The sequence below is a fragment of the Lynx canadensis genome, chromosome B3, assembly GCF_007474595.2.
Source record: "Lynx canadensis isolate LIC74 chromosome B3, mLynCan4.pri.v2, whole genome shotgun sequence".
Lineage (NCBI taxonomy): Eukaryota > Metazoa > Chordata > Mammalia > Carnivora > Felidae > Lynx > Lynx canadensis.
Window position 1 is genome coordinate 11,722,240 of NC_044308.2, and position 12,050 is coordinate 11,734,289.

The window sequence follows — 12,050 nt, forward strand, 5'->3', positions numbered from 1 at the left end:
ACTCATCTGGCCTGGGGAAGGTTCTGGCTCCTGCCAGAGGGAGGCATCAGGTGAGTCGGGATGGCTTCAAATGTGGAAGAATCCATGGGCCATCACAGCACTCCTCTGGGCAAGGATGAAATGAGGCCAGGTCATGTGCCCTCATTGGCCTCAGGATCTAGGCTGCCTGGGACTGTGTCCCCTGATCCTAGAAACCCCCACACTTCCACCACACCATGCCTTGTATATCCACCCCTGCCATCTCTTAATTAAGTCCATTCTGCTGGAACTTTCTGAGAATACTCCTTTCTGTTCCTCTCCTTCAGGGTACTAGGCACTTCCCCACGTCCTAGGCAGGAAATGATTAAATGGTCAAAGGTGCAGAAAGCCCAAAGTTAGCTAAGAGGAAGCTGTTGAAACAGGTGGTGGGGTCCTCAGCCTACACATTCAGGAGGTGGCAGTTTCCCAGGGCAACAAGCGCCTCCATGGAATTAGTGGTCCTTGGACTCCTGATTAGGGCGTGTGGGGTTCCCACTGACCCCTGGCCAGAACACCAAGCTTCTCTGGCCCAAGTAGGAGCTGGATAAAGAGCTCTTCAATTCTTTCTTTCTTCCTTTTTCTTCCTCTTTCTTTCTTTCTTTCTTTCTTTCTTTCTTTCTTTCTGAGAGAGTGAGCAAGCCAGGGAGGGGCAGAGAGAGAGAGAGAGAGAGAGAGAGAATCCCAAGCAGGGTCCATGCTGTCAGCACAGAGCCTGATGCCGGGCTTCAGCTCATGAACTGTGAGATCATGACTTAAGCCAAAACCCAGAGTTGGACGCTCAACCGACTGAGCCACCCAGGCGCCCTGCTCTTCAATTATTTCAGGAGTTGGACAGCTAAGGCTAATCAGACCAAAGAGATGTGATTTTAAGACCACAGCTAAGAGACGAACACACAGAGCAGAGTAGGGTCCCCACCCACCTTTAGTGTCTGGTGGGAGACACAGAACGTGTGAGGCTACAGGCTGGGCCTTTGCTTCAAGTGCCCTCTCTCCAGGTCTCAGTCAGCCTGGGGGCAGGCAGGACCAGGGGCTTCCCCCTGGATGCCAGCTCAGGCCGTGAACCCATGAAGGCGGTGTGACCCGTGGGATGGGAAGGGGAGGGAGTAAATGCTTGTCGGGGTCTGTGGCTTGCTTGGGGAGAACTCCCTATATTCTGTTATTCCTTGTACCGGTCTTCCCAGGTATCCCTGCGGGACGGCCACCACCTTCATAATGCAGACGAGGGGACTGAGGTTCCAGGTCACACAGCCAGCAAGTGGCAAGGCCAGGAGTAAGTGGCCTCCTTCTAGCCCACGGAGGCTACCAGCCAGGAGCCGCAGGGAGTTGATACCGCCCCTTCCAGGGGTCCTTGCTATTCTCTGAAGTTTCTGTTTTACAGTTTCAACACCGTGCTCCCCACCCGGATCAGAACTTCAGTCCGTGCACTGAAGTTGGTATTTGGAGTAAAGCCCCATCTCGGTCAGCCAGTTGTCCTTTCCCACGCACGTGGCCCAGGGTCACCCGGAGCCGCGGGGAGTGTGGCCTTGGGCCTAGCCACCAAGTGACAACTGGTAGACACTCCCCCCCCCCCCCCCCCCCCGCCAGTCTTACCAACCACAGCCCTGCCACCGGCTTGTTCAGCGACAGCATCTTCCCTTAGCTTTGCAAGTTTCTTCTATGAGGGCTGCACTCCTTAAACATTTGCTCCTGGGAAGTGTACGTCATTTAATTGAACAATTAAAGACAGTCCAGCTGCGTGTGGTTTCTGATGTGTCCCAAAGTACGATTTTTGTCCCCAAATAACGTGTCCCAAACCCGCTGCTCCTGTGGCTCAGTAAGCGGCGCCACAGTTTACCCAGGCGCTCAGCGCCCACACCTGGTCTTCCCACTCGGCCAACTGGCCAACAGCACCTCCATATTCTACCCCAAAGCAGATCATTCCTGGCGCCTCCGGCACCACCCTGGCCATCCCACTTCCCGCTAGTTTTGCGCTGGCGTCCCCAGCCTCCTCTCTCTCCCCCACCTCACCATGGCCGAGACGATCCCTTTAAAACCCAAGTCGGACACATGCCGCCCCTGCTCGGAGCTGCAGATGGCTTCCTCGGACCCCTGGCACAAAACAGTCTGCAGTGCCCCCTCCCCACCCCCTCCGGTCCGCCAGTCTGCAGTGCTCCCTCCCTGGGCCCTGCAGCCTCACCAGGACCCCGGTCCGCCTGCTCACTGCGTCCAGCCCTATTATATTCTGCTGCCCCTGAAACTCTGCCGCTGCCGGGCCAGGCTCCTTGCGCTCCCCGACCTCTCTGCACAGAAGGCTCTCCCCGGATCTTGGCCAGGCTCATTCCCAAAATCCACCCAGGTGATCTGGAAAAAGGTGCCCCCTTTTTCCAGATGGAGGCTCCTCCCTGCCTGCCTGCAATCTGGGTGGGCCTCTTGCAGATGAACCTGCTTCCCTTTCCTTTGTGGTGCTGGTCAGCGCGGGACATTCGACCGTGTCCCTGTGCTGTGTAGTGACTGGTCTCCCCAGCGACAACGTGTGGCCTCTGCCGAATGCCCTCAGTGCCGGCGATCATGAAAGAATTATCCAGTGAAGGGGCGCCTGGGTCGCTCAGTCGGTTAAGCGTCCGACTCTCGGTTTCTGCTCAGGTCATGATCTCCCAGTCCCGTGAGTTTGAGGCCCGCGTCGGGCTCTGTGCTGATAGCGTGGAGCCTGCTTGGGATCCTCTCTCTCTGCCCCTCCCTCACTCGTACTCTCCCTCTCTCAAAATAAATAAACTTACAAAGTTTTAAGAACTGTCAAATGGATAAAGGAGCACCTGCCCCTGCAGTGGGAGAGGACCTCCATTTCTGGCGGCCTCTCTGGGCTGCGCTAGGGCCCAGGTGCGAGGCAACTCATGAGCATTAGCTCGTTGGATTTCGATAACGACCTTGGGAGGCAGGTGCTCCTAATTCTGTTTTACAAATAAGGAATCTGAGGCTCCAAAAATCCGAGGGAGACCACACAGCTAGCGACAGGCAGAGCCAGTTTGGACGCCAAGTGGGCCCGCAGCCCAAGCCCGAGGGCCGCGTCCTGCTCCACGCCGCTGGCCGGCATCGCTCTGACGAGCCCCACTCGTGCCTGGCTCCACTGCTGCCCTGCCCGAGGGTCCCGGGAACTCCCTTCATCCCAGAACCCGCCCCCTTCGTTATACAGGACCCTCCTTTCATTTGCTTCCCCCCTTCCTTTCTCCCCTGTCTTCTCTCCTTACAAATTCTAGTCGGCCGCCCAACATCTCCGAGTTTCTGCCACACGTCGGAACGCCGGGACGCAGCGAGGTATCGCACCTCCATCCGCCAGCGCATTTCCCTCCAGGCCGGCTGGCCTCCGACCCACGGCCACAGAGGACGCCGCGCTCCGAACCCGGCCCGCGGTGCAAGACGAAGCCACTTCTTGGGCGTCTTTTAGCTGAAGACTGTGTTCCATATTCATGATGAAATGCAAATTTCCATGTTCATGGGCAACTACCAGCATGGCACTGGGAAAGAATTCCAGCTGGTTAAATTTAGGGGCCTGTACAGATTCCAAACCAAGAATACTTTCTGGCAAGGGCCGTCGCATTTTCATCTGATGGTGAACGGGATTTTTTATTTTCAATCTTGTGCGCCCTGGCTTCTCAGTAATCGGTTCTTCTGCGCCGGCCCAGTGCCAGGGGCTCTGTTGGCCCCGTGTCGTTCCCTCCCGGCTGCTACTGACAGAGAGGCCTGTGGGTGCTGACAGTTCGGTCAATGGGGTCAGATGCATAGGTACGTTTGGTCTTGTTAGTCTGGTTCTTCCTCCCAAAGCCTAGGAGTCCCGTGTTCCTTCTGGGAGCCTGTGTGAGAGCTGGGTTCTAGAAAGTTTTCCCTTCCTGCCTTTGACCTTCCTCTCCCGTTTGGACGGGTTACATGCTCATTCAGTGGATTCCTTCCCTCGCTAGCTTTTCGGTTTGCTTCTCTCCCAAGGTTCCAAGGGCCTGTGTGGCCCTCCCCACTCTCCTCCCATTCAGTGCCTCACGCGACCCCTCCTGCTCTGGGGAAACAGCGATACCAGCACTGGACGCCCCCACTGGACGCCCCCACGTACTTTGATAGGAATTAACCCTGTGTGATAGATACTCCCCACTTCACAGAGGCGGAAACAAAGGCTCAGAGAGGTGAAGTGACTTGCTCAAGGTCACAGGGCCAGGAAAGTGGAGAGCCCAGGATGTGGCCTAGCTTAACAGTGCTGCTATCGTGCCTCATATTTGGCGTTAAGAGCAGACACGGGGCAAAACGGACCTAGGTGTATACGTCGTGGCCCTGCCCTCGCTAAGGACCCTAGGCAAGTCGATCCATTTCTCTGGAGTCTCTGTTTCTTTGTCTGTAAAATGGGGATGAATTTGTTCCTGATTCATTGGGTAGTTTTAAGAGATGAAATGTGATGACAGCCAGCGGTGAACCTGGTCCCCCAAGCAAGCCTCGGTCCCCTCTGTGGAGCCATCACTGCGTACCTGGGCTATGTGAGTAGGGGACCTGCAGGGAGGGTGGCGGCCGAGAGGGCGTCACCCTGGATCTGAGGCCAGCCCACCCAACGTCGCGCCCCCCACCCCCTTCATGTTCCTCTGCCACGTGGCCATCTGTCTCCAACACTGTTCCAGCCTTACCAGGGCAAGAAAACTTGGGACGCCTCATGCCCCGTAAGAAGAAAAAGTAATTTTAGAGAAGTAGGGATCCTGTGTTAAACTGTTCTCCCCTCCACAAGCATGCACGACTGCCGCGTAAGCGCATGCGCACATACGCGCTAAGCCCCACCCAAATGTCCGCACGGTGAGGGGACGCCCAGCAGTGTGCCCCACTCTCCACCCCTGCAAAGGATCCAGTCTATTCAGAAAGCAAACTCCAATACGCAGTCCAAAAGGAAATAACAAAACAAAAAAAAACCCAAACTTTACTTGCATTTAGCCGTTAATAAATAATTTACAATATGTACATGCGGTGACACTCTACACAGGTCGCAGACACAAGGACGCAGTGAGGGGTCCCCACTTCCAAGCAGAACGCGATCAAACACAACCAAAATAAAGTGCTTCACTTTTTACTTCCGACATAGGGACCATCTAAAGACCAGCAGGGCGGGCCGGGGCCGTGCCTCCCACCCGCCTGCCCTGCCCGGGGTTGGGCAGAGAGAGGGGACCTCTTGGGGAGGAGGCGGGGAGCCTCCCGGGCCAGTGTATGAGAGGTCCCTGGGGAACAGCAGAGGGGCCGGACAGTGCGGGGCTGCGGGAACCGCCCGCCGCGGGCACCGCACCCTCGGGCGTGGAGCCCAGCCTGGTGTCGGTCCCTGGGTTCTCCGGAACAGCAGCAGAGGCGGGACCGGTTCGGGGCTCCTCGGATCGGCGGCCTGGGCTGACAGGAGGTGGGCGCCAGGGCTCTCGGAGGCAAGCCTCTCCTGGTTTGTGCGGCCATGGGCTTAAGGGAGGGGACTAGAGGGACGAGACCGTCCAGGGACGCTCGGGGCAGCGAGCGTCTGACCCTGACCGGCAGACCCCGCTCCTCTCCCCAGCACGCAGACCTGGGTGGACGGGCGGGGATCAGGGCTCCGGGGGAGCAGGTGAGGAGGACGAAGAGAATCAGGGCAGGCCAGCTGGCCCCGTCCACTGCGCCTCCTGCCCACGCCCTGCAGCCCACGCTCCCCCACCCAGGAGGCTCTTGCCACCTGCTGGAGAGAAGGGAACAGAAATCGAGGTGGGGGCGGGGAGAGTTCTGTTTAGACATTTAGAAATGAGGACGAGACCTCCTAAGCACGGTGGAGAATGGGGGACGGGGAGGGAAGGAACCAGAGGAGGGCACCTGAGCCCACGAGTGGCGTCAGCTGCAGGCTGTCAGGCAGGGGGCCTGGGAACCAAAGCAGGGGCACAGCGGCCACACTGCACACGGTCTCCTCGGCTCACAGGGAGGCCACGGGCGGGCAGGAAGGCACCAGGTGGGCACAACCTCTCAGTCAAAGGGTCACGATTCCCGGGGGTGGTCCTAAGGCCCAGGGGGAAAGGAGGCCCTGCCTGGGGAGGGGGTCCAGCCTCTCAGATGCCTCAGCCCCTCAGCTTAGTGTGCGCGAGTGTGCTCGTGTGTGTGTGTGTGTGCGCGCGTGTGGCGGGCGTGGGCAGCAGTCAGCTGGGCCTGTTTCAGTGCATTGCGGGGTGGAGGGGGCGGAGGAGCTCGACTCTGATCGATCCCAGTGTCTCTGGCGGGGCGGGGTGGGGGGCTTCGGCCCGAGGGGCTCTGTTTTGCACATTCACACTGCGGGGCGGTGGAGGGGAGCGGCTCCCCCTCTCACACAGCTCTATTGTCACAAACATCACAGCACCGGTCACCACAACCTCTCGCGGCCTCCCCGCCGACGACAATGACGCGTTGGGGGCAGAGTGGGGGGGGGAGGCCGCCCCCCTGCCCCAGCCCTTGCCGGCAGACGGCCCAGGGCAGCTGTGAGGTGACCGTCCACAGGCCACTGGCCAGCGGCCGCCTCGGCTCCTGACCCCCCCCCCCCCCCGGGAGGATGCCCTCCCTCCCCCCGACGGCCCCGGTCTCCCTGCAGCCGCTCCCCCCACCCCCACCCCCCCGGCTCAGGGACAGGCAGCGCCCGCCTCTCTGCCCTACGCGGCGACAGCCTCCAGGACGGCGGGGAGCAGCGTGAGGAGCAGGAGACTGCCCAGGAGCGGCCGGGGGGCGGGGGGCAGCCCCACCGCGGCGGCCCGGCCCGGCGGCTCCCGAGTCCTCTCGTACAGGTGAAGCCTGTCTTTGTTGGAGTGCAGCATCTTGACGTCCTCCAGGGCGTAGTAGGCGGCCAGCGTGAAGTTCACGTCGCCCGTGGTGAGCAGGTCGAAGACGCAGGCCTGGTAGTAGAGGTCCTCCACGGGCAGCTTCTCCTTGCACTTGGCCACGGCCGTCTCGTACGGGAAGGTGTCGGGGGCCGCGGGCGCGGGGCTGGCGGCGGCCGGCCTGCGGGTGCCGGGGCCCTCGGCGTTGGCGCGGAAGGCCTGGAAGTCGATCTGCTGGTTGAGGGGGCAGCCGCGCAGGCAGAGGTAGAGGCCCTGGCTGTCCCGGTCCTCCACGGCGTTGACCACCTCCTCCGGCATGCGGACGGCGAAAGTCAGGTATCGGCCCACCTGGCGGACCACGATGGTGGTGCCGATGTACTTGGCCTGGATCTCCACGTGCTGGCCCGACACCTTCTCCGTGATCTTCAGGCTGTTGGCTCCGTGCTTGTCCCCACCGTTCTTGGAGCCGTCGGCGAAGGCGGCCGGGAGCTCGTCCATCTCAGCCTGGTACACCTTCTGGTCCACGCACTCCTGAAAGTTCTTGAAGATGATGGTGAGCTGGGGGGGAGGGGGCAGGAAAGGGGTGGAGAGAGGGTGTTAGGCGGTGCTGAGATGGTGGCGGCGGGGGGTCAGAGGGGAAGGCCCAGCCCCATGCTGGCGATGCTGGGAACAGGAGGAGCCCCCAAGATGCCCCGGTTGCCCATTCTGGTCACCTTTCGGTGCCACCTGCATTATTATGTACTTAGTACTTTTCCTTAAAACAACTAGTTTTACTGTGAGACAAAGGGGGGACAAAAGGAGAGAGGGAAACCAAGAAACAGAGTCTTACTAGAGAACAAACTGATGGTTACTAGAGGGGAGGTGGATGGGGGGATGGGGGAAATAGGAAATAAGAGGACACTTAATAGGGCATCTGGGTGGCTTAGTCGGTTAAACGCGCAACTCTTGGTTTTGGCTCAGGTCAGTCTCATGGTTGGTGGGTTCAAGCCCCATGTTGGGCTCTGTGCTGATGGTGTGGTGCCTGCTTGGGATTCTCTCTCTCTCTCTCTCTCTCTCTCTCTCTCTCTCAAAATAAATAAACTTAAAACATTTAAAAAAAAAACTTAAAAAGAATATGCTTATGATGAGCACTGATTATAGAATTCTTGAATCGCTACATTGTACAGCTGAAACTAATGTAACACTGTATGTTAACTATACTGGAATAAAAATGAAAGACTTTGGGGCGCCTGGGTGGCTCAGTCGGTTAAGCATCCGACTTTGGCTCAGGTCATGATCTTACAGTTTGTGAGTTTGAGCCCCGCATCGGGCTCTGTGCTGACAGCTCGGAGCCTGGAGCCTGCTTCGGATTCTGTGTCTCCCTCTCTCTCTGCCCCCCAACCCCCGACTCATACTCGGTCCCTCTCTTTCAAAAATAAATAAACATTAAAAAAATTAAAGTTAAAAACGAAGTAAAGAAAAAAACCCCACACTTGTTTTACTTTAAAAAAACAAAACAAAACAACTGACTTAGAAGGGGAACTTTAGATCACTACCCTAAATAGGACACCAGATCACTTACTACATAGGTGAACCATAAAAAGAAAAGCATAGCTAATTAAAAATAAAAGTTCATTAAATTTTTTTTTTTTTTAATTTTTTTTTTCAACATTTATTTATTTTTGGGACAGAGAGAGACAGAGCATGAACGGGGGAGGGGCAGAGAGAGAGGGAGACACAGAATCGGAAACAGGCTCCAGGCTCTGAGCCATCAGCCCAGAGCCTGACGCGGGGCTCGAACTCCCGGACCGCGAGATCGTGACCTGGCTGAAGTCGGACGCTTAACCGACTGCGCCACCCAGGCGCCCCGAAATTTTTTTTTTTAACATTTATTTATTTTTGAGACAGAGAGAGACAGAGCATGAACGGGGGAGGGTCAGAGAGAGAGGGAGACACAGAATCTGAAACAGGCTCCAGGCTCTGAGCAGTCAGCACAGAGCCCGACGCGGGGCTCGAGCTCACGGACCGCGAGATCGTGACCTGAGCCAAAGTCGGACGCTTAACCGACTGAGCCACCCAGGCGCCCCTAAAAGTTCATTATCTACTATAGTAATAGTGTAATGAGTAATGACCCCCAGGATATCAGGCCCTAATCCCTGCAACTGTGAATGTTACCTTATGTGCAAAAGGGACTTTGCAGATGTGATTATGTTAAGGATACTGAGATGGAGAGGTCATCCTGGATTATCTGGGTGGGCCCTAAATATAATCACACGTATCCTCCTAAGAGGGAGGCAGGGGGAGATCTGACCACAGAAAAGGCGAGGGCTCTCTCCACGGAGGCGGAGACGGGAGGGATGGGACCACAGCCCAGGGGTGCCGGCAGCCACCAGAGGCTGGAAGAGGCACTGAACAGATTCTCCTGGGAGCCTCTAGAAGGACTGGCCCTCCTAACACCCTCATGTTAGCCCTGAAAGACTCCTTTCAGGTTTCTCGCCTCCAGAGCTACGAGAGATAAATCTCTGCTTGTTTGAAACACTGAGTTTGTGGTGTTCGTTACAGCAGCCGTAGGAAACGAATACGGTCCACAATCATCTAGCACAATCTTTCAAGCCGCCGGCGGACCGGCAGCCAAATTCCTTCGAGAGGACTGTGAGCCACTGGCTGAACATAACCGAGAAAGAACGAGCAGGCAGAGGCCGGCAGAGGCTACTGTGGCAGGGCTGCCCCGAGGGCCACCTAGCTGGGCCTTGGAGGTGAGCAGGAGGAAGAGGAAGTGGAGGGAGGAAGACGGGGGTGGGGTTCCATGCTGAGCATGCAGCCCTGGCCAGGGCCGGAGGAGGAAGGCCCATTTCTGCTGGTGCCTGCGGCTGGGGGGTGAGGGGCAGCTGCTGGGGGAGAAGCAGGCAGCCAGGTGGCTGTGTGGCTCCACCGGTAACTGTCCTCCTGGGAACCACAGACATGGGCACTGCCGCGCCGGGCCCTGTGTGTATTGCTTCTAGCCCTGTGTGTCACTGCCAGGGACAAGGACAGGACCTCCCATTTACGGTGCGGGAAGTTCAGGCTCAGCGAGGTACAATGGCTCACACAGGCAGCAGAGGGCAGAGCTGGGTTTAGTCTCTTGGTTTCCAGCCCCTGGGCTCTTTTCAGCCACAAGCCCGCGGGGTGGGAGGCCTGGGAGAAGGAGGAGAGACAAACGGACGAGGGAGTGAGTGCTTTCCCCGCGTTGTCCTGGGTGAGGTGCTCCCTTCCCTGCTCCTTCCTGCATGATCCCAACCGGGAAGACGGCATGGGCTGGAGACATGAGTCAAATCTGGGAGAGCAACCACCACCCCTCCTTCGTTCCTGTTCCCAGGTGCCAGCTTTTAACCACTGGTGGCTCCGGGTGCCTCTAAGGCCACTGCCCCCTGAGCCAAGGGCAGCTGGAACCCGGACTCCAGACCAAACCCAGGGAGGCAGGTGGGGTCATGGGGCAAGATGGCACCCAAGGCCTTTTGGGGCTCCCTGCTTACCCCCACCCCTAATCCCTGCCCTACCCCTGGCCACTATTCCTAGAACTTGTCCCTCCCTTCTCCCCTCCCCAGCCACCAAGCCCCAACCTCCTGCCCCTCAGGAGCTGCCCTCCTCGCCAGCTGAGGGGGTAACACACGTCAGAGGGGCCGCAGGTCCAGGGGGCCCTGGTAAGAGGCAGGCCGCTGCTGACAACACGGACGCCCTGGCTGTGGCTGAATTCTGTGCCTGGCACCCTGGTCGACGTGGCAGCGGATGACTGCCTAGGGGGGCCCTCGGGGTAGAGGGTGGGTGACGCCGTGAAGCGCTACGGGAGTTTCTGGTCAAACAGTGGGTGTATGACAAGGGCGAGGCCCAGCACGTTAGAAACCGCAAGCAGGTCCTACCGGCAGGGGGAGGCAGGACAGCTGTGAAGGACCTCAGCTCAGGCTGAGGGGCGGGAAAGGCCAGGGCTGAGGGTGGGGTCTGGAGCCGGCCCCAGGCCAGACGGTGCGGCTGCAATTCCGGGGGTGCGGGCGTGGCCCTGGGGCACAGACAGGAGGCTGAGGGGGATGCGGCAGAGAGCCATCAGCCTGGGGCCTCAGGAGCAGAGCTAGGGGAACAGACTAAGGACTGGACGGGGTGGCCCAGGGGCCACAGAAAGTTCTAGGCTGAGCAAACCAACACGGTAGCCAGGGCCCAGCTGGAGGTGTCCAGGGCGGTCTCATCGCTGCTCTGTGGGCGCCCCCACACTGTAAAGCATAGGGGTGACCAGGCTGGGAGAGCAGGAGGGCCTGGGCCTTCAGAGAGAAACTCCCCCTTGTCACCCCAGTACTCAGAAAGGTGAGGAGAGATGGACAGTTGGACTTTTGGGGGCTCCAGGCTCTTGGGCCTTTGTGGGCCCCTTCCTCCCTCCAAAATACTAAAACTACATTTTGTGACTGTATTGGGATCCAGGCCAAGACAGTCTAGGTTGGCTTATGCTGATTTTTTCCTTCCAACTTTAAAACAAATGAAAGCTTTCTCGCGGGTCCCCGGCAGTCTTGGGGCCCGCGGTGCTGTGCCTGTGGGGCCCGGGGAATGGTCAGGACGGAGGGGGGCACATTCTGCTGTCCACACGGGACACAAGGAGGGGCCGGTGCTCCCAGGCTGGAGGCTGGGGACCCGGCCGGAGTCCGTGGAGCGCCGCACCAGAGGCCCAGCTGTGCACAGCTCATCGGGCACTGGCCCCCAGTTCCCCAACCCTCCCTCTGAGGTCACCGCCTGGTCCCGGGAAGCAGCGCACTTCTGGTTTGCTGTGGGATGTCAAAGGTGGCCATGGCTTCTCCATCCTGCTTTGAACCCTACTCTCTGAGCCCCGGGGCGGGGGGGGGGGGGGGAGGGCCTCGGCCACTGCCATCTGCCCTCGCCGGCCTACCAAAATGGCGACCTCACAGTTCCACCTCCTGCCTCTACCTCCTGCTGTTTCCTTCTCTCCATCCCGTGGCTCCCGCCCTGATGTGGAGGCTGCCTGTGGGGGGCCGGGAGGTGCAGCCAGGGTGGTCTGGACAGTGGGTGGTCCTGCCATTGGGAAGGGGGTGAGGGACGAGGGGCTCTGGTGTCCCTGCCTGGTGTGCTGGGGGGGGGGGTGGGGAGGGGGGTGCTGCTGCTTTCCAAGTGCCATCAGCCTCCTGGAACAGGAAAGGCTGGTTTCCCTCTAACCGTCATCTCTCGTGGAGACAGACTCCTGGAAGGCTGACAGGCTGCTAGACTCTTCTTGGTACCAGTGCCAGGGAC

The 12,050-nt window shown here is 58.8% G+C and overlaps 1 protein-coding gene across 1 annotated transcript in view; it reads right to left on the minus strand.

Moving 5' to 3' along the window:
• Positions 1–6,633: 6,633 nt before the first annotated feature.
• Positions 6,634–12,050, minus strand: part of RGMA (repulsive guidance molecule BMP co-receptor a) — a 45,970-nt gene continuing 40,553 nt past the window's right edge. The window contains exon 4 of the mRNA XM_030317464.1: positions 6,634–7,364. Within this exon, the coding sequence (XP_030173324.1) occupies positions 6,642–7,364 (723 nt within the window). The 3' untranslated portion in view covers positions 6,634–6,641. The remainder of the gene's footprint in view (positions 7,365–12,050) is intronic.